This window comes from Pomacea canaliculata, linkage group LG11, assembly GCF_003073045.1.
Source record: "Pomacea canaliculata isolate SZHN2017 linkage group LG11, ASM307304v1, whole genome shotgun sequence".
NCBI classification, from domain to species: domain Eukaryota; kingdom Metazoa; phylum Mollusca; class Gastropoda; order Architaenioglossa; family Ampullariidae; genus Pomacea; species Pomacea canaliculata.
Window position 1 is genome coordinate 21386675 of NC_037600.1, and position 27938 is coordinate 21414612.

The following is a 27938-nucleotide window of genomic DNA, read 5'->3' on the forward strand; positions in this document are numbered from 1 at the left end:
AATGTCGTGTATGGGTGTGTATGTCTGCCCGCTATGTTCATGTGTATATATATAGAGAGGAATAGAAGTATGCTTATGTTATGTTCATATGTGTGTATAAATAGAGAGAGCTATATGTGTGTATATACTTGTATATGTGTGTATATACTTATGCTTGTATATACTGATGCTGACTTTCTGCAAATGAAAATTTTCTGTTTTGGACTGCATTGGACAGACAATAATGATTGTTTTGATTTGCATATGATGGTAAATAACATTCACAAAATGACTCGGTGTGTCAGTAAGGGAGATAACGTATTGTACTAGATGGGTGTGGAGGCGTCTAGCGTGTGTGAAACGCTAGGTACTCAGTAAGTCAGGAAAACAACTGTAACAATACTATTAAGACATAAATATTGTTATATTTTTGCTGGCCATTATGGTAATGAGGTAATCGATTGTCGAACGAATGACATGTGCATCGCCGCTGCTTCCGAATCCCGGAGGCGGTCCGGTGGCGCAATGATGATGAATGTCACGAGCATAACAAAAATATATTAAAAAGTTACTACATGAAACTTTGGGAATCCTGTTTATTTCCTATACAAGTACAACTCTCACAAGGCGTGTAATAAGAGCGGAAGTGACCACGAGTTAGTGCCCTTTGACTTCTTTAGTGCTGAGATAGGAGAGATCACTCGTGCCAGTGCCTGAGATGTGCTGACAGTGCTAACAAGAGATGGATGCTTGCAGTCCTGGTACCGCCATCAGCGCCAGTCTCGTCCTCTTACGGAGCGTGGGTTGTAGTCAGGCCGCCATGACTGACGATGATTTGGATGAGAAACAGCTGCTCGAACAGCTGCACACAAGGTGACAGTAAAGACTTCAGCAGCTGCTCTAGCACACAGGACAATACCTCCTCTGGCGATGGAGTGGTGTCAAGTCTTCAAACAGCTGCTGCTGACGACACTGTCAAGGTATCAACCAACTATTGCCAGACCAACTTCAGTGGCGTAGGAAGCAGGAGGGGGAGGCAACAAAGATACCGAGGAGACACAAATGTGAAGGTCGTTGAGCTTGTCCCCCTTCCCCCTCAAACACCTTCCTACATCACTGAACGTGCCAGTGGGTCACTCGTGTCCTGCCACAGGTCCTGTCACACCGGTCATCAAGCGCGTGAATATCAACCGTTAGGACGATAGCATTCATCAAGTACAAGTCTGTCACCTGAGGTTTACTCACCTGTGTAAAGAAGCTGACAAACTCCTCGCGGTTTACCTCGCCGTCATCTGCAGGTAACAACAACAACAACAGTCTCAGTTTGTGTTTCAGCAAAGGAAAATAACAACAGCAACGCCCACAACAAGCACTGGTATCATGTTTAGCATCAGCCCCCACAGCCCCACAGCCCCACAGCCCCACAGCCCCACAGTCCCATAGCCCCACAGTCCCATAGCCCCACAGTCCACAGCACCACAGTCCCACGCCACAGCCCCACAGTCCCACAGCCCACAGTCCCACAGCCCCACAGTCCCACAGCACCACAGTCCCACAGTCCCACAGCCCCACAGCACCACAGTCCCACAGCCCCACAGCACCACAGTCCCACAGCCCCACAGCACCATAATCCAGTAGTCGCACACCTGCGAGCTTGCTTGAATATCAAATATTTTTTAACGAAAGAGGATGAGCATCACATAGTGAATGGAAGAGAATCAAAGACCTTTCGAGTCATTACAGCTTGAGTCATTACAGCTTGAGTCATTACAGCTTGAGTCATTACAGTACACGTACAGTCCTACAAAATTTTTCACAAATTATAGTCTCTTTCGAGACAAGAAACTGAACGACCTGTCCACTGCTCTCTCCTCCTTATGCGGAGACTGCACAGTCGTCTTACAGTGGATTCCCTCCCACTGTGGGGTTTTTGACAACGAAGCCGCAGACACTCTTGCCAAGGAAGGATCCAAAAAAGAGCAGCAAGACAGGTCCACCACCTACAGTGAAGTCAAATCCATCATCAAGGCCAAACAGCACAACAAGTGGCTGCAGCAGCACCCACGTTTCAACCGAAACGACCCATACTACCTGCTTACAAGAGCTGAGCAGGTCATTATTTTCAGGCTGAGGACAGGCCACAACCGTCTCAATCACCACCTTTACACCAAGCTCCGAATCGGCCAGACAGACCAGTGCCCGTGCCAGACAGGCAGTCAGACAACAGCACATCTACTGCAAGAATGTCCTATGCACGAAGAACTCAGGCACCGCATTTGGACTGATGAGACGCCAGTATTGAGGAAGCTACACGGCAGCCTGGAGGACCTGCGGCGCACAGCATCATTTGTGCAGGAGGCAGGCGTGTCCATTTGAGTGATCGACGAAGAAGAAGAAGAAGATAGTCTCTTTCACGATGGTTTTCTTGAGAAAAACATGAAATATGCCAGTGAGGTACATTGCCATTGACGGGGACAGTCCTACAGGCAGTCCTAAAGGCAGGCCTACAATCTGTCCTACATTCAGTCCTAAAGGCAGTCCTACAGGCAGGCCTAGAGACAAGCTTGCAGGGAGGGGGTGGAGAGAGAGGGGGAAGGAGAAAGGGAAGGAGAAAGGGAAGGAGAGAGGGAGGGAGAGAGAGAGGGCAGGAGAGAGGGAAGGAGAGAGGGAGGGAGGGAGGGAGGGAGGGAGAGAGGCGGTGACGTCTACCGTCGGTGTCGATCTTGTTGAAGTAGGTGGTGGCGTCGTTCTGCTCCAGCATGCCGTTCTTGTCGGAGTCCATGTCGAGGAAGAGCCCCAGCGCCACGATGCGGAGCGTGCTGGAGTTGCCGGCGAAATGCTGCACGAACTCGTCACGTGTCACCTCGTGGTTCTCTGCGTCACGACAACGTCACATAATTACAGGACGGCAACGTCAGATAAGGCAGGACGTCACCGTGTGAACAGAGTGAAGTCTCGTCACACAGGCTTCACAGAGCGCATGTCACACAATGTTCACACTCGCCGATTGTGTGACATACTTCATGTTCACACTTACTGTTCGCATCACACACACGTCATTTGTGTCGTACTATGTTCACACTTACCGTTTACGTCACACACACACTGTTCGGACTCACGGTGTGCGTCACACTTAGCGATCACACTCACTGTTTATGTCATACTCCTCAAAGACTGAACGCAAGTCGTCCAAGTCAAAGTGACCGTTGTTGTTGGTGTCGGCTCTGACGTACAGGTTGTTGACCTCTGATCGGATCTGACCCATAAATGGCGCCAACAGTTCCGACAGTGTCTGGTCCTGGCTTTTCCTACAGCACAGACAGAGTGGATATATTCTGACATGTCATCATCTGACTGACCACTGACATCATCTGACATGTCATCATCTGACTGACCGCTGACATCATCTGACGTCATCATCTGACTGACCACTGACATCATCTGACATGTCATCATCTGACTGACCGCTGACATCATCTGACGTCATCATCTGACTGACCACTGACATAATCTGACGTCATCATCTGACTGACCACTGACATGTCATCATCTGACTGACCGCTGACATAATCTGACATGTCATCATCTGACTGACCGCTGACATAATCTGACATGTCATCATCTGACTGACTGCTGTCTGACGATATGACATCCACATGATGACTAATGTTACGTAATGCTGTAGCAGCCACAGTTTGAACCAAAACTATTTTCTTGAAACAATGTCTCCGTCAGTGACGCGAGTGCTGATGTGTTGGATTATGTTTGTGTACAAATCAGAAATGTGATTTACTTTTGTATTAGCGATAAACAGCCTCAAGCTATCGGCAGTGAACGTGTTTGACACTCGATGTGACAGGTAGACACCTCACTGTACCTTACTCACTGACTCACGTCAGTGTGGTGTCAACTCATTGCTGTATCACTCACTGTACCTCACACAGACTTACAGACTTACAGACTTACACAAGTGTGAAGCAGAGGAGGCAGAGAATGGCCGCCGCCTTCATTGTTGACTGAAGACAGAAAATAACAGAGGTCAGTGACCCGTGGAGCTGCCCACAGCACACACCAGTGATCGCCGTTGCTCTCACACCATTCTTCACTTCACATTCTAACAAGAAGGGAAGAAAAACGTAAAAGGGAGGAGGAGAAACAAGTAAAGAACACTGAGCACACACGCAGACAAAGCCCAGGCATCGTGTGTGTGACGTATACCTACCAGGTATGCAGGCCCAGCCTACTGTCCGCTACAAAAGAGTCTCTTACCTGTCAGCGGCTGTATTTGAAGTCTGTGCACGCCTATCTAATCTCTCACCTGCTCAGTTCTCAACACAGGGAGCAATCAGTTGTGACCTACAGAGCTGTGGACAGACAGGCAGACAGGCAGGCAGACAGGCAGACAGACAGGCAGACAGGCGGACTGACAGACGGACTGACGGAGGGACAGACGGACAGACAGACGGACGGACAGAGGGACAGAGAAACGATGCAGCTTGCATGCTGGAGTCTTTGAGTAACAGTCCTTGTGTCAGTCTGTTGTCTTCTATGAGTTTCTGTGAGATGCTGACAGGAACTGTGTGAGTGTGTGTTGTCTGTGTACCTGTGTCTGTTGGTGTCAACCTGTGTTACGTGCGTGTACTTCACGATGTGCATAATCTTTTGGTAACACTGTGTGTGTGTGTGTGTGTGTGTGTGTGTGTGTGTGTGTGTGTGTGTGTGTGTGTGTGTGTGTGTGTGTGTGTGTGTGTGTGTGTGTTTGTCTGTCCATCTAAACATACATGTCCAATATTCTACAGATGGCCATCTTCACTGACATTTGGCGACAGCGATCAAAATGTGAAAACTGAGAAATGCTTTCAACCCGTCAGGTTATTTTTAGCCTGCATCGACAACCATGACTTGTTTGTTTGTACACTACTCACTGACTAGCCTCCATTTTACTGCTGCTGACTTTATTTGAGATCAGACCTGATGGCTTTGGTTTGGGTTTATTTTTGTTGTTGTTCTTTGTTTTGTTTTAATTTTAAAAAAGTCGTTTTGGTGAGTTTGAGAGCGTGAGCAAGCTGGGTATCCACACGAGGCCAAGCACAGAACTCGTTGTTTATGAGTTGTTTTCATGCTGAGGACGGTAAACTGAGGAGGAGGTCAGTGAAACACACTTTAATTGATGACCTTTAACTTGTTAAGGTGGTGCTGTGGTCCACTGGGCCTGGGGACACGCCTGTCTGTCTGTTTGTCAGCCTGTGTGCGTGCAATCCCTTCAGTTAGCATCTTATGATCTACTCTCGTCCAATGTTCCCTCCTTCCTTCCTGTTATCCACTGTTACAGTCTATTCTACGAAATAGCAAACTGTATTCCATGTATCAAGCTAAATAACAAGAGTTAACTGTGTAGTTCTCTGCCATTCGCCTTTATTAACTTTCTCTATTTAATATTAATCAAGTGCAACATTTGGAATGATCAGGTATTCAGGTAAGTGCAGTCATCTGAACACGTTGTTAAAGCACAAACAATCTGAGATGTACAAACACACAATTCCTATCATCACACACACACACACACACGCACACGCACACACACACTTCGTACTGTCCTATCCATGCGGTGTGTGGAGTGTTCACGCCTACAAACAGTTCATGCACGAAGGTCACACACATCAAAGCGACACGGTGTGTGATGCCGACACACAGGTTTGACTTCCACTGTCGGTAGTCGCTTGTGTTGGACGGATGACCTGTGACAGAGCTTACCACGACATGGCGATACAGAGCTTGTGTGTTACCTGTGCTGACTTACCTGCTCTGCTGCACAGATGGAGACCTGCACACGTCTACACTGTGACGTCTCACTAAACATGTAAACATCTGTATTTTCTGTATAAACGGGTAGCCAGTCTAACTCCGGCAAGTACGGACAGTCGAAGACCATGGAGTGCCGGTAGCCGTGTGGCACACTGAGTGACAGGTGGTTGACAAAGGACCGAGCATCACAGGTAGCCTCGGTAGCCGGCATGTCACTCCTCGCGATAACACAGGTAACCCAGGTAGAACCAGCAGTCCCACACGCAGCTCAGCGACCACGTGTACATCTGTAGCTGCGTGGACACCCGGTGCTGCAGTCCGTGCGGGTGTGTAAACATGGCGTACAGCACCTGCTGGTCCGTGTTGCTCAGCCCCTGGTCCAGGAAAGCGTCCGTGGCGCCCGTGTATTCCTCGGCGAACTGTCGGTACACACCCCGGGTACCCACGCTCATACCTCCTCCCACCCACACCAGGTTGTTTTTGAAGATTTCGTCAGGGTACAGGGTGAAGTCGGGTGGCATGATCTGCGTCACGGCCATCTTGGCGTCATCCATGTCCGGTGGCCGGACGATCCAGAAGTTCCTCCTCCTCTCAGTGAGGTACCGGAAGTAGCCGATGTCCAGCCATGCGATGTACCTGGTCCAGGGAAGTAACTCTTGTCGATGTGTCTTTCACGAGCTCGTGCTTGGCGTGCTGGCTGCACGGGTACTCGGCAACGACGGTGTTGGGCGGGTACTTGGGGTAGTCGGGGGAGCGGAAAATGCTTCTTATTTCCTCCACCCGGCGGAAAGCCTTCAGCTGAGACCTGGTGATGAAGATGACTAGCGTGTTGTTGGACAGGTGGCGCCTCGTCTCCACAAGCATATTGCGCATCTGAAAACCCACACAGAGAGAGTGTGATGTCACATGTTAGTGTGTGATGTCACATGTTGGTGTGTGATGGTCACGTGTTAGTGTGTGATGGTCACGTGTGTGATGGTCACGAGTTAGTGTGTGATTGTGAAAGTGGCTCGCGGCTTGTCCCTCAAGATGATGGTGTTAGTGCTCCCGAGGTACAAGCACGTTGTACATGAGACCTGGCGTGTCCTCGGTGAATGAATTGTAAGAACAAATAATTTATTTAGAAGTCGCACGGCTAAAATAATGGACTGGAGGAAACAATGAATTGGATACGAGAATGAGCTGCATGCATTAAAACACCAAAAGGACACGTCACTGAACACCAGACACGACACGTCACTGAACACTAGACACGACAGGTCAATGAACACTAGACACGACACGTCACTGAACACCAGACACGACACGTCACTGAACATCAGACACGACCTACTTGCTCCGAGTCCGTGTAGACGACGAGAGGGTTCTGCAGATGCCGGAAGACGCTGGCCCACGTGAGGTACTTGTAGAGGGAGAAGGTCTTGCCGGCCGTTGGCGCCTTCCCCAGGTTGAAGTAGGCGGTTACTATGGTAACGTCTTTGGCGTCGTGCGCCTGTAGCTTGGGGAAGCGCTTGAACAGCAGATAGGACCACAAACATGGCGGCCTCTGCAGCGAGACAGAGACACGATGGCAGTTCATGTAGCACACGACAAGGCAGTCGCTGCTCAACACAACATGTCAGTTGGTTAACAACAACAACAACAGCAACAACAACAACAACAACAACACAGCCTGCTTGCCCAGATAGCCACCACACAAAACAGTTGGGACAACTCGACCTGTGGTAACGGGAGACGCGCCTCCATTACACAATAAGAAGGAAAGGAAAAACAGAATAAACACAGAATGTATGTGGGCCCTTCCCTACCCGATATGCTGGGAGCCACGAGCCTTTGTTTTAAAAGCGGACAGATAAGTGGAAGAAAGGGAGGGAAAGAAAAGTGGACAAATATCCAAGACAATAATACACAACCCCAAACTGTCCTTACACCACAGCTTTTGTATCTCCATGACAACGATTAAACACAAACGCTCGCGCCCTAACCTTAAAATAAACACCTTATCTACAATCTCCACATCTAGCATTAAGAGGCTGCCATCCTATAGGGGTCAGCACTCGGCGCACCCGACATAACACGAGCAAAATGTGTCGCAATATAGTTACAGACAGAAAGCAGCACAATGTACACAAAATGTCAGTTAGCGGCTCAGAAACAACACGTCACTGACAACTACAAACAAAACTTAGGAATGAGCGAAATTACAAGAGTAAGTACAGTTTTAAAAAAAAATGTTAGTAAACAAACAAGTCATGGCTGCATCTATTTTAAACATGTGAGTTAATTGTAAAATGTTAGTTAAGGAATTAATTCTATTTGATATTAGTGGAGAAACAGTTCGGAAATACGTTAATGAACAGGTTTGTAAAAATAAATATACAGACTAGTATGTGTCACATCCACCCTGTGTACAGACTAATAGTTGTGACATACACACGCTGTGTTCAAACCAGTATGTGTTACACAGTTTACACACCGAAAGTATTACAGTAAATGTAACACTTGGTGGCGCTCATTACTTATCCAAGCTCGGTGCAAGTTATTCATGAACTGTCAGCCAATGGTAGATAGACATCCTTGTCACGTGATCACAACGCTTGACGAAAAGAAGAGAAAAAAAAGAAGAAGCGTGATTCTCACTATTTCGCACATGACGATGAGGACGCCGACAAGCAAGACAACGCACAGAAGACATCGACGCCATCGCCACAGTCGTCCCCGTAGTCTGAAACAACATTGGAAACAGCTGACGTCACTAGTACAGTTTATAAACAACATTGGAAACAGCTGACGTCACTAGTACAGTTTGTAAACAACATTGCAAACAGCTGACGTCACTAGTACAGTTTATAAACAACATTGGAAACAGCTGACGTCACTAGTACAGTTTGTAAACAACATTGGAAACAGCTGACGTCACTAGTACAGATTGTAAACAACATTGGAAACAGCTGGCGTCACTAGTACAGTTTGTAAACAACATTGCAAACAACTGGCGTCACTAGTACAGTTTGTAAACAACATTGCAAGCAGCTGACGTCACTAGTACAGTTTGTAAACAACATTGCAAACAACTGGCGTCACTAGTACAGTTTGTAAACAACATTGCAAGCAGCTGACGTCACTAGTACAGATTGTAAACAACATTGGAAACAGCTGACGTCACTAGTACAGTCAGCTTGTAAACAACATTGCAAACAACTGGCGTCACTAGTACAGTTTGTTAACAACATTGCAAGCAGCTGACGTCACTAGTACAGTTTGTAAACAACATTGCAAACAACTGGCGTCACTAGTACAGTTTGTTAACAACATTGCAAGCAGCTGACGTCACTAGTACAGTTTGTTAACAACATTGCAAGCAGCTGACGTCACTAGTACAGTTTGTAAACAACATTGCAAACAACTGGCGTCACTAGTACAGTTTGTTAACAACATTGCAAGCAGCTGACGTCACTAGTACAGTTTGTAAACAACATTGCAAACAACTGGCGTCACTAGTACAGTTTGTTAACAACATTGCAAGCAGCTGACGTCACTAGTACAGTTTGTTAACAACATTGCAAGCAGCTGACGTCACTAGTAAAGTTTGTAAACAACATTGCAAGCAGCTGACGTCACTAGTACAGTCAGCTTGTAAACAACATTGCAAACAAATGACGTCACTTGTTGCAGGCTGCTGAACAAAGCCGATGGCACACAGAATGGCAAGACTTCAATAAAACTATTTTTAAATGATAGACGTTAACTAACGGCGCTGAAAGTCAGTTTACTACGTCACAGAGGTTAGAGAGCACGAGACAGCGGTAAGTAGACTGTATAGCGCACTACTGGCACGTGTGCGTAAATACACACACACACACGCACACGCACACACTCACACACACACACACGAGCTAGCAAGTGCGACCACCACTCAAGTCGCTCACTCACTCCCAGTGCTGTAGCCAGGATGGAGTGATATCATTCCCCAGTTCCCTGTCTGTCAGACAAGACATAGCAAAGGTCACAGCCTCTTTGTCACACATCGACCTGCTGATGCTGTGACACTGTGTTAGACAACCCTACCTGCCTCAGGTGTTACAGTGGTGGGGGGGGGCGACTGGTGATAAGGCCCCCTTCTTACAGCTTTTCATCGTCGTCTGCTAGTTTATTGTTTACGATAAAGCTGCGGCTGGTCTTTAGACCGAGTGTCCAGCGGCTGTGTTCTCTGTGTTCCCTCCCTGAGGACTGACCCTCCAGTGTCAGCCACTAGCATCACACCTGGCGTGTTTGTCTTTATGACAAGTTTATTTTGTAATCGTCGCTGGTCTGCCCTCCTGAGAACTCAAGTCTTGTTGATAAGACCAGTAGCTGAGGACACTAGATGTTGGCAGGTGATTTATTACTCTCTTACTACAGGAGTGTGCGTGCAGGTGTCAAGTCTTTTGTTAAATTCAAAACAGTCGTTACAAAATACGGCCTTGACCCTAGTGTGTGGCCACTGACTGCCGCTGGTCCATCATAAATATTCCCTGGGTAACGGCGAGCCACAGGATGTCATCTTCACCACACACTCCAAAGGGAGGGACTTACCTGTGGGCTCAGCCTTACAACATCCAAGACACTCGTTGGACGGTGGAGACCTGCAAGTGTGGCTGTGACACACTCTGACACACTGTGACACACTCTGACGCACTCTGTGACGCACTCAACACCACAAAGTACAACAGCAACAATGGAGGGCCTGATATACAGCTCTCTCGTGTGTAGACATGATAACAATAACACAAAGGAGAGTCGTGGTGCGAGAGATCACAAGAGAATATTACTGCAAACATTACATAATGTAAACACAGCCACTGCTCCTCCCCCATCTCAAGGAAATCTGTTATGACAGGCAGTGAAGAGTGGAGGAGAGCACTGCAATACACACACAGCTTTATTCCTCTCACAGGACAGCTAGTAGCAGCTCTGTAAGGATACACAACTTTATTTACCCCAGAGGGCAGTTAGTAGCACTGCTATACTTCCATCATGTCCATCGTCAAATGTAAAAAAGATTTCTGTCCTTAGCAAGAATCACAGAAGAACATCAAATGCTGTGCTCACTGCTAGTCACTCTTTCAATGTGTTTAAGCATTCGCATAGCAAATCATCTTCAGCATCAGCGGCAATCAACCACAACTTTATTGACATTAAAAGGCATTTGACAGAGTCTGGCACGAGGGTGTATGTCATATGATGCTCACACTCAACATGGAGGAAGGCCTGGTTCATATCAGAGAAGCGGGTACACAGCTCAAGGAGTGAAGTATCAGCCAAAGAGCAGCTTGTCTTCACATCAGAAGGCGCAGGACCAGGGTGTACCCTGGAACCGGTCTGTTTAATATCTTCATGGAGAACACCATGCTCGAAGCTCTTCATGACCATCCTACATCCACATTAGTGGAGGACCGAGCTGCAACCTATGCTTTGCAGACGACAGACCTGTTAGCAGGTACTCACTGACACAACTGCCAGACCTCAGAGACAGACTGACAGACAGTTCCAGTGTACAGACAATGGACACCAGCACTGACAAGACCAAAGTTGCGGTCAACGGCAGGCAAAGCACAGGCGTCTATGAAGTGGGTACAGTCCACGAGGTCAGCAGCTCCAGTACTTGGGAGCCACCCTCTCCAGGACGGCAGCTCCACGCCAGATGTCTACATCAGGATGGCGACAACAACAGCGGCAATGACTAGACTGGATAGGATGTGACATAGCCATCAGAGAAGGTTGACTACAAGTACAAGCTGTACAAAGTCTGGTAGTGTCATCCTGCTCTACGGATGTGACACGTGGACTCTACTCGCCAGAAGGACAGGAGCATCCAGACATTGGAAACCAACTGCCTGACGCATCCTTGCTCCCGACCTCATACACACAACACACAACCAACAGTTTTGTAGGAAACAAGATGGCCGCACTTGTAGGACACCAGGAACCTCTACTGTCAACAGTCAGACGACGTAAGCTGGTCTTTGGTCACGTGACACCCTGTCAAAGACTGTCCTTCAAGGCACCGTGGAGGGTAGAGGACACCGGGGTGATGAGAGGAAGAACTGACTGACGAAGATCAAAGACCTGGTGGTCGTGTACAGGTCCTGCTGACTGTCGCCCACAGTACACAAGATGGCGGCTGTCAGCTGCTAGTCTGTCCATGTCATCCCTCAGACGACAGGTGACAGTCAAGGTGACAGCTTGTGAAAATGATGTTAATACCTGTAGGAACTGTGGTCTCATCTATTTGTGCAACGAAATGTGTTTTCGACATTAAGTTTTACTGTTTGTCGTTGGTTGTTGTGTTGATGTTGGCGAACAGGTTGAGACCCTGCAAATCCTGTCGGACACAGGATGGGGCTTTTGTAAGGTAAAACTTTTGTAACCATTAACATAATTTGGATGAGGCCGGTATTATCCAGTCCATTATTCAGTAACACCACAGCTGACCTCTGTGTTCTGCAGGACGCCGAGTGACTTTATTTGGGGACAACTGGCAGTTACACCGCAGGGCTGACCTCAGGAACTATTACCTTAAATTCACGTCACCCGGCAAGACCTCGGTAAATATAACACTGAATCCACCCGGCAAGACTCAGCGCCACTCCCTCCTCTGCCCCCAGGCTCGTTCCCCACTTTCTGTGCAGCTGATAAGAAGTTCTGCTGTCGCCGCTTGTGGGCAGAACTCAGTGTGTGCGTCACGTGCTGATATCACCAAGACAAATGTACGGTGAGTGGCTCAACATGGCCACGGGCAGGACCCCCACCAGCGCCGCCCCTCATGGCTCGCCCCTCCCCCTGTACAGCTCCACCGTCCCCCCTCCCTGAAACTACCCGGTCCTGCTGTCGACCCACGTGCTTCTTACTTTGCCAACAACGAGCACTGAGAGACAGAGACAGCAAGTCCCCATACCCCAGAAACGAGACTGAGACAGGGGCGCAGCTACCTCAGGGAAGGGGGCGAAAGTCGGCAGCACCCCCTCCCCTAAGATAGTGAGGAGGCAAGAATGTCCACGTTACCATGGAGACCCTTCTCCCTAAAGCTAATTATCTCCCCCTCCGCCACTGGTAGACTTGGTGCCACGTGTACATCCTGGTGTGTACTTCCTTGTACACGGGGAACACAGACTAGCGTAGTGCTGACGTGTAGTGTCGTGTAGTGTGTGTAGTGTGTATATTAGTGCTGTGTTATGTAGTGTCGTGTATTGTAATGTCGTGTAGTGTAGTGTCCTGTAGTGCATGTAGTGTGTTGAGTATGTATGTATGTATGTGTAGTGTGTGTTATGTAGTGTCGTGTAGTGTCGTGTTGTGTAGTGCAGTGTTTTGTAGTGTGTGCAATGTCTCGTATGGTGACGTGCTATGAGGAAGTTTTCACATGAACAGAAAATGCGAGCTTCCTGACATCATACATACTCCCGCATACATACAGACGTACAGACGTCCATACATACCTACGTACATACATACCTACGTACATACATAAGCATGCCCACTCACAACAAACCAGTACACAAGCAAACAACAAGTACAGCCACTCAGGCACGTCACACATGGCCAAGAGCGTGACGTCAGGGTCCACAGGACGAGTACCTGGCTGTCCAGGCGCGAAGCACCCTCTTGTCACCTAGCAACAGGTCGTCTCGGCTCTTCTCACCTCTCTTCGTCGTCGAGAGGTCAAAGTCGTTTCTCGGTTCCATTCCGTTTCTCTGGAGAGACAGAGACAGAGAGAGCAATGAGTCCCGACGCCAGGGGGCAGCACACAATCAAATGATTACAAAATATGCGAGTCACAATATATGATGGTCACAGACAGACAGGATACATGTCCACTTCACCTATTAACAGACAGGATACATGCCATCGCACCTATTTGGCAGAAAGAGAAGGGCAGAAGGACAGAGAGAGAGAGAGAAGAAGTGAAGACGGAGTGTGTTGCCGGTAGAGGGAGTGCTGGGGAGTATTTATCATCCTCATTGATCCCTCAGCGCCAGTGCGGATGTACTCGTGGCGCGATAACGCACGTGCAGCAATGGCGGGTGAGACTGGAACTCGGTGGTAACTACTTCTGGGTGGTCGCAGACCACAGACCGCCTGCCACCCGCCAAGGGCCTTCTTCTCAAATGCAGTTGAAAGGGAGGAGTGCACGCTGCATGCAGTGTTTTCAATACTACCCTCGGACCGGAAGGATTGACGATGTTTTCAATACTATGACACATCTAACAAAGTACAGACAACATAAAAATTATTATTTTACATGTGGATTTCACTGTGGCACGAAATGCGCTTTGAAGAAGAAGAAGAAAAAACAAAGAAAAGTTACCGAAAAGTGCCGATGATGAAGAAAACCAACAGCACACAGATGACTGAGCGAGAAACATGAAGGACAGTGAAGAGAACATACAGACGACAGGCGCCATCAACAGACTCCCTGCACGAAGAAGGGAGGTGAGGGGCGGAACATGAGAGGTTAAAGTTGACTGTCAACTGGACTGGACAGCAGAGTGAACAGCTGAACACTGTATGTCAGGGTCTCATCCTCACCCTTCGTCCCTCCACTGCAGTCACAGCTACAGCACGGGTGTGACAGTCGCTGACAACCAGTGTCACCCAATGTGACAACCAGTGTCACCCAGCAGTCGCTGACAACCAGTGTCACCCAATGTGACAACCAGTGTCACCCAACAGTCGCTGACAACCAGTGTCACCCTCACGAGCAATAAAGACAATGACTGTCCTAAGGCTGGGGTGGGAGGTGCTTTCCACACGGAGAGAGGAGGGTGGGTAGGTGTGAAGACACTCACTGTAAGAGCGGGAGGCCAATACAGTGAAAACACAAAAGACGAATGTGATGCTTTGGCTGCTACCTTGAAGTTGTAGTCTTTTGCAAAGAAATCAACAAACAAGCCGCTTCAGTTCCAACCAGAGACAGCCACGACACACAAATATTGTATTGTTGTTCTTGACTAACAACAATTCAACATATTAACCCTCCCATCACACAAAAGGTTTGTAATAACCACACGGACGCTGCGGGCAGACACGCTGGGGGCTGGCACTGCACCACATAACAACACATAGCAACACCACATAGCAACACATAGCAACACATAACAACACCACATAACAACACATAGCAACACCACATAGCAACACATAGCAACACCACATAGCAACACATAGCAACACATAACAACACCACATAACAACACATAGTAACACATAGCAACACATAACAACACATAGCAACACAACATAACAACACCATATAACAACACATAACAACACATAACAACACATAACAACACATAACAACACATAACAACACATAACAACACGCCTATCCATTCATAATACACAGGACAGGGAGGGGGAGCCCTGCACACCCACAGCAGCGTCTACACAAAATGTAGACATGTTGACAGAACATATACACTCCTGTCTTTGTGACAGACACACGACAGCTCAGGTGTAAGCAGCTGCTTCTTACAAGTGTCTACAGGGAGGTAAGGGGTGGGACTGATGGCTGAGGTCGGTTATCGTCTACCCGCTCATGTCTGGGTACCTGCAGTTAATGAGGGTAAAAACTGTTTTCTTCACTTAGACCCACTGAGCCCCTCCTCCACCTCATGAAGTATAACAGCAGCAGACAGCTACCCCCCCCTCCAGGTCCCCCAACATCAAGTGGATGTAAGCAGACGACAAGAGTTTTCTCTCTCCAGTTGTGCACGGAGAAGGTGGAGGACCGACACGTCAGCAGACTAGGCCCAGCTCTTCCAGGGGTACGACACGGCGGAGGGTCAGGCTTTGCGAGCATCATCTTGTCTATTGATGTTGTTACTGTCATCTTAGACAATCTGTTGCTGTTGTTACTGTCACACAGTCTGTTGCTGTTGTTACTGTCACATTGTTACACAGTCTGTTGCTGTTGTTACTGTCATCTTAGACAATCTGTTGCTGTTGTTACTGTCACACAGTCTGTTGGTGTTGTTACTGTCATCATGTTACACAATTTCTTGCTGCTGCTGCTTGTTACTTCTGCAACTTGCTGGCATCACTGTAATCGTCGTTATCAACTGTTAACTGTGATATCGTCTGTGATGTCGTCAGAAGAGCTCACGTGCAGTGAGAGAGCTTGCTTATCAAGAGGCGAGACGTCAACAACCTGTGACACGTGACCAGCCCACAGCACCATCACACCACCAAGGGCCTCAATACATATTGCATGAGACACCAACACAAACAGCCACGGTACACGGACGTTTCGCCGCCGGACGTTTCAGCGCGGGGCACTTCATTTCGGCATTTCACGCGGACCTTTAGCCGAAGTCAAGTGTGTGACGCCCCTTAGCTCACACATTTCTCTCGCCATTGTATCAATGTATCAGTGAACTCTCTCTCACTATCCCTCCTCATGTGAACCGTTAGCTCACACATTTCTCTCGCCATTGTATCAATGTTTTTTCTCAAAGCTGTTGCGCATAATCTGTGACAATCAAAGTGAACTGTCTGTGAAGTCTGTGTGTAAAATTTGTTTGAAATAAAGAATTATTGTGTAATCTAGTAGTTACTTTCATTCTTTGAGAAGTAAGTAAGCTTTCTCTCTCTCTGACATAATGCGGCGAAAAGCCAGTCGGCAAAACGTCCGACTCCGAAACGTCCAGCGGCGAAACGTCCAGTCGACAAAACGTCCGCACACGATGTTTAGCAGTTGGAGAGAAAGAAAAAACCTGACAGGTGACTGGTGTTAAGAAATATAAAAACGTGCATATGGACGTGTTCGTGCGCCACTGTGACATCACAACAGTGACGTGTCAGTCTCCACATCACCACGTCCACAGCCACGTGGCTGAGACGCACTCTACCCCGCATTTTAGTTTTGAGAGAAATGCTAAATAAGTATCGGAGTCTTCTCAACGAACATGTGGCTTCGTGCCACCAACAGAAGTGGTGACGTTACGGTGTGACGTACACCGCATGTAATGATGGTATTATCAAACACTTCACTTATTAAGTGCTGTTCGCACCTTCCCATGTTTGTAAGGTTTCCTCGTGAAGATTTCAATGGCAATGTAGCATTGCAACAGGAGTCTCCTCTCCACGTCACTCGCAAATGGCTCCCAGGTGACGTCACTGGTTAGAGAAGTACGGGTAGTTGGGCAGTAAGCAACAGGGTAGACAACAGCCACAAATAGATACTTTCCATAGTCACTGAGGCCACCATTCCTCACATTAGTGGAAAAGAGCAATTAAATGCAGGTGCGGGTACACACGCATGGGTAGGCATAGCCGGGTATATCATTCCCTCAGTGAACGTAACGGGAAACATCGAGACCCAGACCTCTCGCCATTTGCACTTTACTGTAGACACGCGCGAGTGCAGCAATGAAAGTTCTGGCTGGCACCAAGAGCAGGTCCTGTCCATGGACACCTTGCTGCAAGGTCACTTGCGAGCCGTGCGCAAAGGTCGCTGGGGCGTGACGACCCCACAGCCTGCGGTACAGTGCAACGGGAGTGTACTTCCTGTGTGTCGGTGGGTAGAAGTGCAGTTGGTGGGGGAGCTTCTCAAGAACATATAAGTCAGCAGGGCAGACACGTGACATGATGTCACTGGCAAAATATCATGTCACTCTCAATACGACTGTCAACTGACAGACGACAATACGTCACAGTCAATCGTGCTAATAATGTTACACCAGCCACCACTGTACTCTACCAGGTTGTTTATCAACAGCCACCACTCTACTCTACCATGTTGTTTATCTGTGGAATCGTTGACAGTTGTAAGTGTTAACAACATTTCTCGGGGCAAACCACTGTCGTGTTGTTATCTTATCTCGATGACTTCACTTGTGAAAGCGAAAAGTGACAAGAAAATAATAAACAGGAAGTACTTGGTTCACAACTTTTTTATGAAATCAAGATATTTGTTGACAGATTAGCATGGGCGTAAACAATATGTTGATTGAAAGCTTCAGGCCAACAATGTCAGCGAGTTCTGTAAGAATTACAGCCTCTCTTGGCGAAGAAGGAAACGAACTTTATTTTCACGATACTGAGCGGCAGGTAAGCAGGTTACAAGACACCTGGAACCTACTCCAACATTTACTATATCGGCAACTGAAGTGTTCTTTGATGTGTTGAAAGACAAAATGTAAACTGTGCAACTAGTAAATAAAACAACAGCACCTGTCACTTCACATTCTCAAGCATTGCTCAGTCCACGAGTTACGATGATCAAAGTTTTAAATATTTGTTATGTTTATTTCAGTAACATTGTGAAATGATCCAGTAGTTGTCCACGATCGTTGACACCTGTACTTTGTCCTCTGTAAATAAACATTGTTATAAACATTGCAAATGTCTCACCTGAGGGGCGCGGGGTCTGGCATGTACTCCGCTGACGGGAGGAGCATTTGCGCTCATCATGTACAAATTAGTCAGGCCTGAAAGGCCTGTCGGGGACTCGTATCACGAGAACAAGGTGAGAGAGACCGGGTGCAGCACACCTTCGCTCCTCGCCGCTTTCCCAACACACCTGTACCTTCAGGAGGAGCCAGCCAATCAGCGTGGAGCCGAGTTTAGACCATTATAAACACCGGGGTACAATCATACCCTCACAACGCTCATTAAAATAAGTGTGTTGTAGTAATCATTGATTGCAAGACTCAAACACTGGGTTCATGAGCTCGTGTGTAGAAGGTAGAAGTCGTGTGTGAGAGACTAACGGTGACTAACTGCACGTCCACCCGCCATCAGTCGATAGTTTCAGCCAACGTGAGACAAAAAAAAAAAATCATTCTATTTTGGAGAAAGCAGACAGGCAAGTGGTTACAGCCCTGGTGTCCAAACCCTAAGGCGGGCCGGTTCGGTACCTGTGTGGAGAAAGCTGCCAAGTGTGGACCAAGCTGTTGGAAATGTGTATCCGACTCCACAGAGGGCTGGAGGAGGTAAGGCAGTGAGAGGGAGGGCTGATTCCGAGGAAAGGAAGTTGGTGGGAGGTCGTCTAAAACCTCTCCACCAACCGCCTCAAAGTTTAGAAATGACCTTTATGCCATTTACTACAGGTGTGGGAGGGTGGACCCCTTGGCAGTATCGGACGAGGCCCGCTACAACCCGTGTACCGCTGTAAGTCCAGGTGGCAGTGACTGACTGTCACGTGCCTTGCCGTGTCAGTGCGGGTGGGTGAGGTGCAGGAGTTGACAGGTGTGACACAAGCTGGCGAGCTCACGTCCCCACCCGACTCACAGACATCATATGACACAGTGAGAATGATCCGTCCCCACCCCATCCTGCTGGCAGCAGCACCAGACGGGTAGACTCGCTTTCTGGCAGTCTTGACGACAATGACGAGCCAGGTGACAGTGGGGTGACAGGATACACACATTGCACACACCCAAATAAAAGCTGCGATTAATCACGAGAAAGACAACCAATCGGCGGGTGCTGATCGGGTGACATGACAACTGTCACAACAGACTGTTGACACTGCTCTCCCCGTGGAGCGACACATTGAATTACTTGTCCTCGTCAGCCCAGCGTCCACAACAACCGTCTCACTCTCTCCCACATGTAACCGCCTGCAAGCATCATTTATCTGTTACATAAGGAATGGACTATTGAAGATCATAATCATTACATAAAATCTCTTAAGATATTGGACAAACTGTTTATTTTTTTACTCTGTCCGTTGAAGGAATAAAGACAGGATTTCGCAAAGCCTGTTCAAGGCTTGACCATTGTTTACACTGTTTACCTCTACACAAAATCTTGAAAATTGTGCGAAGCCTTCGTTTATTTCAAGAAATCCTTTCACTGCTCATTGCTGTGAGAGATGACAAGTTCTGTAGAGAAAGGTGCTCAAGAGAGACTTTCTCGTCCTTCAACAGTGTGTGGCCGTCCTTCAATCCCGTGTACACTAAGGCTGGTGGTCTCCTCCTCTGTGCCAGTGGTTAAAACAGGGAGGTACAAGCCACCCGACAACTTAGCACAGGAGGTCGGTTAGGACCTGGTGCAGCTTCTCTCCCATCTTGTCCAAATCTTCATTCTGGTGTTTGATGATAACACAGTATTGCTGGTAATATAGCCATTGACCTTAAAAATCAACATAACTTGTCCACTTGTAACCAAGCACTTGAAATGTGGAAAAGTCAACTATTACTGAAGTAGCCATGATTGAGCGCCTGTCAGTGGCACACAGAGGCAGGGGCCATAGCCCTGGTGGGCTGGTGGCAATCAAACCTTGTGTTTAAACTTGTTGACAGCCAATTGAAACCATTCCCTGAGACTAGTCTGAAATATGGGCCCTCGGAACACATGTCCGTGTGTGGAGAGCATATTTCTACTCGGGGAGAAGTGAAATGTCGGTCACAAGACTTGAAAGGACCTCATCCATGGTGAGACTCGAGTCCCCTATCGCCACACCCGCCAGTGGCTGGCTATCAAGACTGGAGTCCAGACTACAGACAGAATGTGTTGCTACAGGTGCACGACACAGGCAGGGTGTGCTGGCTACCCGACTGTGCACGGCACTACATTGTACTTTGGTTTGGGTAAGTGTTAGTACATCAGGGTGTACACAATGGGAAGCTCGTCCTTCCTACATGTAACCAACACCGGGGACTACAAACAGGATACCCTGATGTCTGCGGGTACATTGTAGGCTCATCACTTTCACTTGTGCTGATTAATGAAGACCATTTCTCATGTTGTGAAGTGCCCTTAACCTGAGCAAATATGTTTTGATGTGGAGTTGTTAGCACACCCTTACAGTGATGTTCCATCTGATTGGATAAAACCCAATGACAGAGAGTCTCGCACCCACTACAACACTTATGGCTGGATATCATTGCACGTCTGCTCCACGTCTGATTTAACCATTTGGAGGGGTATGCTTGAGGGGGATGTCCTGGTACCCTTATGTCACAGAGGAATGCAGGGTCAGGGGTTATGTCTCTGTCTCTGACCACGTGTCAAACGCCTGACAATCAAACTTACAAATAGGAACCTTTGGTATCTCGGCAACGAAGGATACCCGGCAAGCAATGAACAATGGACTTACAGTTGTATACTAGGGTCTTGACAAGCTGTCCATCACTAGAGTGGATAGCCACAGACTACCTCCTACCAATACTGCTGCTGCTCCACAAGGTGGTCAGTCCTCTTGACTACCCGAGTACACCATGACCTCATAGAAAAGGTCAAGTCCGGGTGGAAGATGCCACATGCTCTCTCCCAGTGTCTTAAACAGAACTCGTGTGGTCACATCGGTGACAGATTTTTTGTGTACACAACATTTTAATTTAATATTTTGCTGTTAAATAAGTTTATGTTAACACTTTTGATTCGAATGCACATCACCCAACGATGTGAGCCTGAAATGTTTACCTGAAAATATAGAAACACTTACCACAGTATACTGAAGGTCTTGTGGCTGATACCCACGACAACCAGAATGCTGTCAGGTGGACACACCACAGGTAGAAGGACGAGGGAACAGAGATGACTGTGGATGTGTTGATGTTGTAGTTGTGTGTGGCTGTCACACTTGCTGTAGGTATGTCTGTGCATTCAGGTGTGCACTTGTCACTTCATTAACTTGTTTACTGTTTAATCTGCGGTTATAACCTATGACATTGCTCACACTACGACATTTTCACACTGCAATGGCATGACTGGAATGGTTAGCCTGTGTGGGAAGCTCGGGGTGTAGTTGTAGGAGTCAGCGGCCTAACAATACAACTTAGAGTCCCTCGGATGCTTGAGAAGACCGACATGTCCTCAGTAATCTCCACATGGAATAATGATTCTAGAATGTCCCAGACGCTGCTTACGCAGGTGGAAACAACTGTTAGTACTCGCTGACAATTATTTATTAAAACTCAAGACCTCTACACATTGGAACATGGCTTGGTCCTGCTCAGAACTGAACACACTCCCCCAAACCTGTTTGTCTGTGCTTCTAGAAACGAGTCGCTAGCAGGAAGCCAGGAGGTCCAGGGGAGACCCTGAGGGCCACACGCTGAATTTGCATAATAATGAATAAAGAATTGTCATTGTCATTCGCCGGGTCCCTGACGGTGGGCGGGGCCAGGTGTGGCCCAGGGACAGGGAGGTGGACTGAGAGAACACCAGCCCCGCGTGCTACAACAACACAGTTCACCTGCAGGGGGGAGGATGTCATGACGACTGTGTTGACAGCAGACGACACTCCCTACGACTGCTGCAGTGCAGGACTGTTACAACTGTCATCAGTGACACCAGCAGTTCCAGCTGAACAACTTGAGCGAGTCAAACAGCAACAAGAGCGAGCAACATGTGTCAGGGAAAAGTTCACATAGGTCACAGGTCGCAACGTGTCAGCAAGGGACGCAACCTGTAAAACACCTGACATCTACACTGTTCATATACACGTGTACATCACACACACATACACACATGCATACACATACACACACATACACATACACATACATACACACACACACATACACATACACACTGACAATTCCTCTGTGAAGGAGCAGCTGGACTGCAGCCTCTGTAAGACAGAGTTTTTGTTATTTCATATAGTCGCTTCATGTTTCCCTGTCTAGCTGCTGTCTCTGCTTCCTCTGTCAGTTCATGGATGAAGCGTCTCTTGTCCTCTCTGACAGAACTCTGCACTTGGCGGTTGGCTTCCCAATATTCAGCTCTGACATCTTCCTTCCTTAGAAGGTCTTGACACTGGTTGAGCTTATCTTTAAGTCCCTTCCTTGATGCAGTTTTCATCTCTGGAGTCGTCCATTCCTTGTGTTTTCTTTCCCTCTTTCCTAGAACATCTGTAAAAAGTGTACAGGTTGTCTTCCAAATTCTCTTGAGCGTTGACCAGTGTTCTTCCACTGATTCTTCTGTCAGTCCTGAAAGGGCCCTATACTTATTCCTGACTTCACAGTTATAAATTTCCCTTGTTTCTTTCTTCTTGAGATTTTGAGTATTGAACTTGTGGTGTGGTCTGCCTACTAGATCAGTGAATGACTTCAGTTTAATCTTGAAGACCTCCACTAGGAGCTGGTGCTCTGAAAGCAACATCTGCACCTCTCCTCACTCAGGCATCTTGAAGATTCCGTCTCCACTTTCGTGCAAGTGCTATATGGTCAATCTTGTTTTCTGTCTGGCCATCAGGGGAAGTCCAAGTTGTCTTGTGTATATTCTTGTGTGGGAACGCAGTGCCACCTATGACATGGTCGTTGAAATCGCAGAAGTCTGTGAAGAGCTCCCCGTTTTCATTGCAGGTGCCGACGCCATGCCTTCCCGTGTTGGTGTTATCATCTCCCACTTTGGCATTTAGCTTATTTAGGTCTCCCATAATGATCTTCAGATCTCTTCTTGGTGTATGGTCAAGCACAGACTGCAGGGAGCTGTAGAAGTCTTCTTTTTCTTCTTCCTCTGCTTCATTTGTTGGGGCATAGCATTGGATGATGGCGATTTTCCTTCCATTGGCGTTGAATCTTGCTGACATGAGTCGTGGTGAGACTGGTTAATTGTGAGTAGAATAAGGAATAAAGAAATAGTATAGACTATAGACTATAGACTATAGACTACAGAGGAACTAAAGAACACTTTACAGTCTGCGTTTGTGTTATTTCAAGTATCAACGGCCAGCCGTTACGATACTCACTGTGCTACTACCTCGAGTATACACATCGTAGTTAGGTTTTTGTGTCATTTTGTCATTTGTCATTTTGTTTTTGTCGGGAAAGGGTCTGACCACGTGCAGTCGGCAACGGTAAGACAGCGAGGGAGAGGACATGGACTCCCCCCTCAATGAAAGTTGGTCCCTTTTACGACCCAAGTAGGTCAGGGGGCGACCTTTGAATGCTTTGACTCATTTCTAATCTTAGACATCACCTGGATATCACGTAAACATCACGTAAACATCACGTAAACATCACGTAAACATCATCGAGACAGCACGGCGCTCTAGGGCAATAAACGGGTACATGTCTTGTGGACTGCACCTCGGCCATGACATAGCAAGGGTTTACTGTCTCCTGAAATAACAAACGTCTGCGTCCTGTGGTCTTACTTTAGCGACAACACCGACACCTGACTCTCAAAGGTCACATGACCTAACTGTAGCCTGGTGAGTTCCCTTAATGACATGACATGAGCAAAGGTCAGCAGTGTCAATGAGTGCGCGGCTGTTAATGAGGTCAGTGACGCAGCTCGCTCACATACACAGGTGAGAGGTGGTGCAGGTGACTGGTGGTGTGTGGTGCTGTCAGCCTCTCGTTTCTCACGTGACAGTCACGAGACGTCATGGGTCTCCCCAGGAATCGATGACAGGAGCAGCCGCGCCCTCTGGTGGCTGCTTGTTTACACCCTGAGAGTCGAACCCTGGCGCTGGTCCCCCCCATGACGTCGCCAGGCCAGCCAAGGGCGGCTATTGATTTCCGGGGTGGAGTCAGTGCGAGACGAGGGCAGTAAAACAGTTAACGACGTTACATCGCCATTATTATCCCACACGTCTCTGCATGAACACACAAGTGAGAGATCAATATTTTCACAACAAAATACTGACATGGAAAAGTCTGGAATATTCTGAGGGACTGATTATAAGTCTGAAATCCTTGAGCAGTGCTGTGTGTGTGTGTGTGGCCAACTATAGTACCTGACATAACCAATACCAACTGGTCATGGAAAGAGAGACTAAATAAATAAATAAACAGGACAAAAGTCATCAGTCAGTCAGTCGTCCCATGACGGGTGCCTGTGGTTGGGGGATCACGTGGACAGACTAGCAGCTGACAGGCCGCCATCTTGTCTACTGTGGTCAGCAGGTTGTGTACACCACGACCTCCAGTCTTGGACCTTCGTCAGTCAGTTCTTCCTCTCACCACCCGGTGTGCACCACCCTCCAGGGTACCTTGAAGGACAGCCTTCCACAAGGGGTCGTGCCGGGTCACGTGACCAAAGAGCAGCTTCCGTCGTCTGACTGTTGACAGTAGAGGTTGCTGGTGTCCTGCCAGTGCGGCCATCTTGTTTCCTACAAAATCGTTGGGTGGGTGTTGTCGGTGTTGTCGGTGTTGTCGGTGTGAGACCCGCAGCAGCCTCCTCCGACACGTGTCCGCGATTACCTGGAGTTTACTCTCCGTGTCGGCGAGCAGAGTCCACGTGTCACACCTGTAGAGCAATCGCTAGTGCGAGGGACTTGCACATAGTCTACTGTATACTCCACCTGAGGGCATGGCTGCCCCAGACTCTGTGCCATGTCGCCACAGTCGCTGTTGTTGTCGCGATCCTGATGTGGATATCTGCCGTCCTCAGAGACGGTGGCTCCCTAGTACTTGAAGCTGCTTGTCTCAGAGCTGTATCACTTATATATGTCTACGTCACCACTTACTTGTAATCACAAAAGTACCTACCAGTAATTTACAGTGTTGTTGTTGTTGTTGTTGTTGTTGTTGTGAACTAATCACAGTTGTGATACTGACTGCCGGCATCAGCGCTGGTGTCACCTGACAGGTGTTGCTCACATGGCGGTGTGTCGTCGTCGCTGTTGGTGTCAGACCCTAGTCCATACCACAAGCCAGGGTTTGAGTTATGTCAGCAGGCTGACCACAAACTACAGAGCTGACATTTTGTATTCCCTGTCCACCAGCTGCCAGTGCGTGTGTAGTTCACATTACCATTCACATTTCACAATTCTGTCCGCCATGCCTATCTACAAACGACTTTACAGCCGGTCACGTGACATTCCTGACATTTCCATCAAGTGCAGAGATGTCAGGAGAGCTGTCCAGACTCTCCTGGGCCGAGATGACCCTCTTTGGTCGGGATGGGCATCTGTCCATAAATATGAAAAATGTTCTGTTTTCCCGCATGGTGGCGCCTGTATTGGGGCTTCACCACCATTTGATAGATTGGCTTTATAAGATGTAAGTCTTTCTTGTTCTGAATGAAACATCATTGTATCTCTCTGGGTTACCACTAAAGTCTCCTGTATTACACTTCTGTAATGCGCTCTGGTTGTCATGGTAGCGCCCTTGACCCTCTTCAGGGAGTTCCAGTTTCTCTGTACAACTCATTCTCAAAACACATCGCCGTCAGTCATCGTCACTCCGTTGGCAGTTCTGTCAATCTTGTCAAACAGTGAGTACCGACATCGGCAGCAAGAGAAACTACAGACGCTACAGGAGGTGGAAGTCGCCGGGTCGAAAACGGCCATTTCACAGGACAAAATCTCGCAATACGGAGAAGTATGAGACGGTAGACAAGAAATGTGAACAGATTGGGTGTGAGTAGACTGTGAGTAGACTGTGAGTAGTGTGAGTAGACTGCACATTGGTGTGAGTAGACTGCACATTGGTGTGAGTAGACTGGGTGTGAGTAGACTGTGAGTAGTGTGAGTAGCCTGCACATTGGTGTGAGTAGACTGTGAGTAGTGTGAGTAGACTGCACATTGGTGTGAGTGGACCTCGTCAAACTGTGACTGCACACAGGACGAGATGCTGCAGTCATGTTTCAGGAGGAAGCAAAGGGCTGACTGCCCATCACACAGGACAAAACTTCTCTAATCTCAGGTGTCATGTCCCCGTCTAAAGCAGACGTACCCGGAAATTAAATTAGAAGGTCTATGGAAAATAGTATAAATAGTCAAAGTAAGGCTATGTACGTGTAGGGTTTAAGTGTGGGCGAGGGATGTTCATGTTGGCACGAACGGGTAACCGTATGGGAGAGGTTCAGGTGCGCGGACATGCTCCTTGCGTGGGAGTGTTCTCATGCGTGAAGGGTGTTCAATAATAATGAGGAGGAGGAGGAGGAGGAGGAGGAGGAGGAGGAGGAGGAGGAGGAGGATTGATATAAAACCTTTCCAAAGATTTGCTCAGATCGCTTTACTCGGATCATACAGAGACTACATCACTGACACCTTGCATCCATCTTCACATATAACGGTGTTGGAGGGTGCTCCAGTGTGTGGGAGGGAGGTCAAGTCTGTGGGGAAGGGAAGGGGTTGCTCAGGTTGAAATGGGTTCAGGAAGGTTCAAAATGAGAAAAATGAGAGTAAAACAATGATGGAAGAAGAGAGGTAGTTTTCCGAAGCCATGTGATAGCAGGAGAAAAAGGTGTAAGTGGTTCACCATGTCTACAGGTCAAGCTTCTCTCCCTTGTCCTTCTTTACCTACTCTGAGAAATCACCTGAACATTTTTACCTTAAAAAAATCACCTTCCGCTTCCCCGTCGAGCGAGCTACCTACAGACTACAGTTGCCTCTCCTTGTAGACAGGAGATAGAGTGGGGTAGGTGTTCCATCCCAGGCCCTCGCCTCATATTAGTTTCACATATTGACACAACCTGGTGCTAGTGAGATTACATGACACTAATCTCATATTAGTCACATTACATCACACAACCTCACACCAGTCACATACACCGACACCACCATTGTACTACAGACACGTTGCCACGAACCATCAGTTGATGGAGTGTCCATCATGTATACTATGTCCATCATGTATGACACAACCCTCCAAGCCACGTGACATCAGTAAGGGAGGTAAGAAAGTCCTCTACAGACATCAGTAGCCAACCGGTCGCCGGCTGCTGTGTCCCACAGGGAGTGAAAAGGTCACCGACCTCCAGAGAGACAAACAACGCGAGGGGTGTGGTCACGTGTGTCTAGGGGGGGGGTCTCTAGTGTGTGTCCACCGTGACGAGGAACAAAGCCACTGGTGACGTCGACCTCCATGGTGGAGGTGCCAAGATGTAAACCACGACCTCAGCTGTCATACAGTTCGCCAAAAGATGCTGATGCTGGTGTTGGTGGCGATGTCAGCGACTACCACAGCAGCTGTCCGAGCGGCCCCTGACACGTCACACGGTGTGACGCACAGCCTGACAACGTCACCTTATCAATCATGTAAGCAAGTAAATATGTACACGTGACCTTTGGCTCTGTCCTGCGTGTGCGTCGGCGCATGCTCACGTGTGGGCCTTTCTATTTATAGATAGATATAGATAGAGATAGAGATAGATATAGATAGATAGAGATATAGATAGATATAGATAGAGATATAGATAGAGATATAGATATATAGATAGAGATAGACATAGAGATATCGATATAGATATAGATAGAGATATAGATAGAT

The 27938-nt window shown here is 47.9% G+C and overlaps 2 protein-coding genes across 3 annotated transcripts; both read right to left on the reverse strand.

Annotated features, from left to right (window-relative positions):
* Positions 1–555: 555 nt before the first annotated feature.
* LOC112576062 lies at positions 556–6139 on the reverse strand. 2 transcript variants are annotated; one of them, XM_025258285.1, is made up of 6 exons: positions 5780–6139; positions 3946–3995; positions 3130–3287; positions 2689–2853; positions 1225–1271; positions 556–841 (listed from the first exon to the last, which is right to left on the reverse strand). In XM_025258285.1, the coding sequence occupies exons 1-6, from the start codon at positions 5993–5995 to the stop codon at positions 770–772; spliced, it is 708 nt and encodes a 235-aa protein (XP_025114070.1). In that variant the 5' UTR covers positions 5996–6139; the 3' UTR covers positions 556–769. The 2 variants fall into 2 exon arrangements, with proteins under 2 accessions (XP_025114070.1, XP_025114071.1); XM_025258286.1 differs by lacking the exon at positions 5780–6139 and adding an exon at positions 4202–4240.
* Positions 6140–6375: 236 nt separating this feature from the next.
* On the reverse strand, positions 6376–19367 carry LOC112574703. Its single transcript, XM_025255931.1, has 5 exons — positions 18175–19367; positions 13399–13514; positions 8425–8509; positions 7118–7330; positions 6376–6657 (listed from the first exon to the last, which is right to left on the reverse strand). The coding sequence occupies exons 1-5, from the start codon at positions 18232–18234 to the stop codon at positions 6376–6378; spliced, it is 756 nt and encodes a 251-aa protein (XP_025111716.1). The 5' UTR covers positions 18235–19367.
* Positions 19368–27938: the final 8571 nt, after the last annotated feature.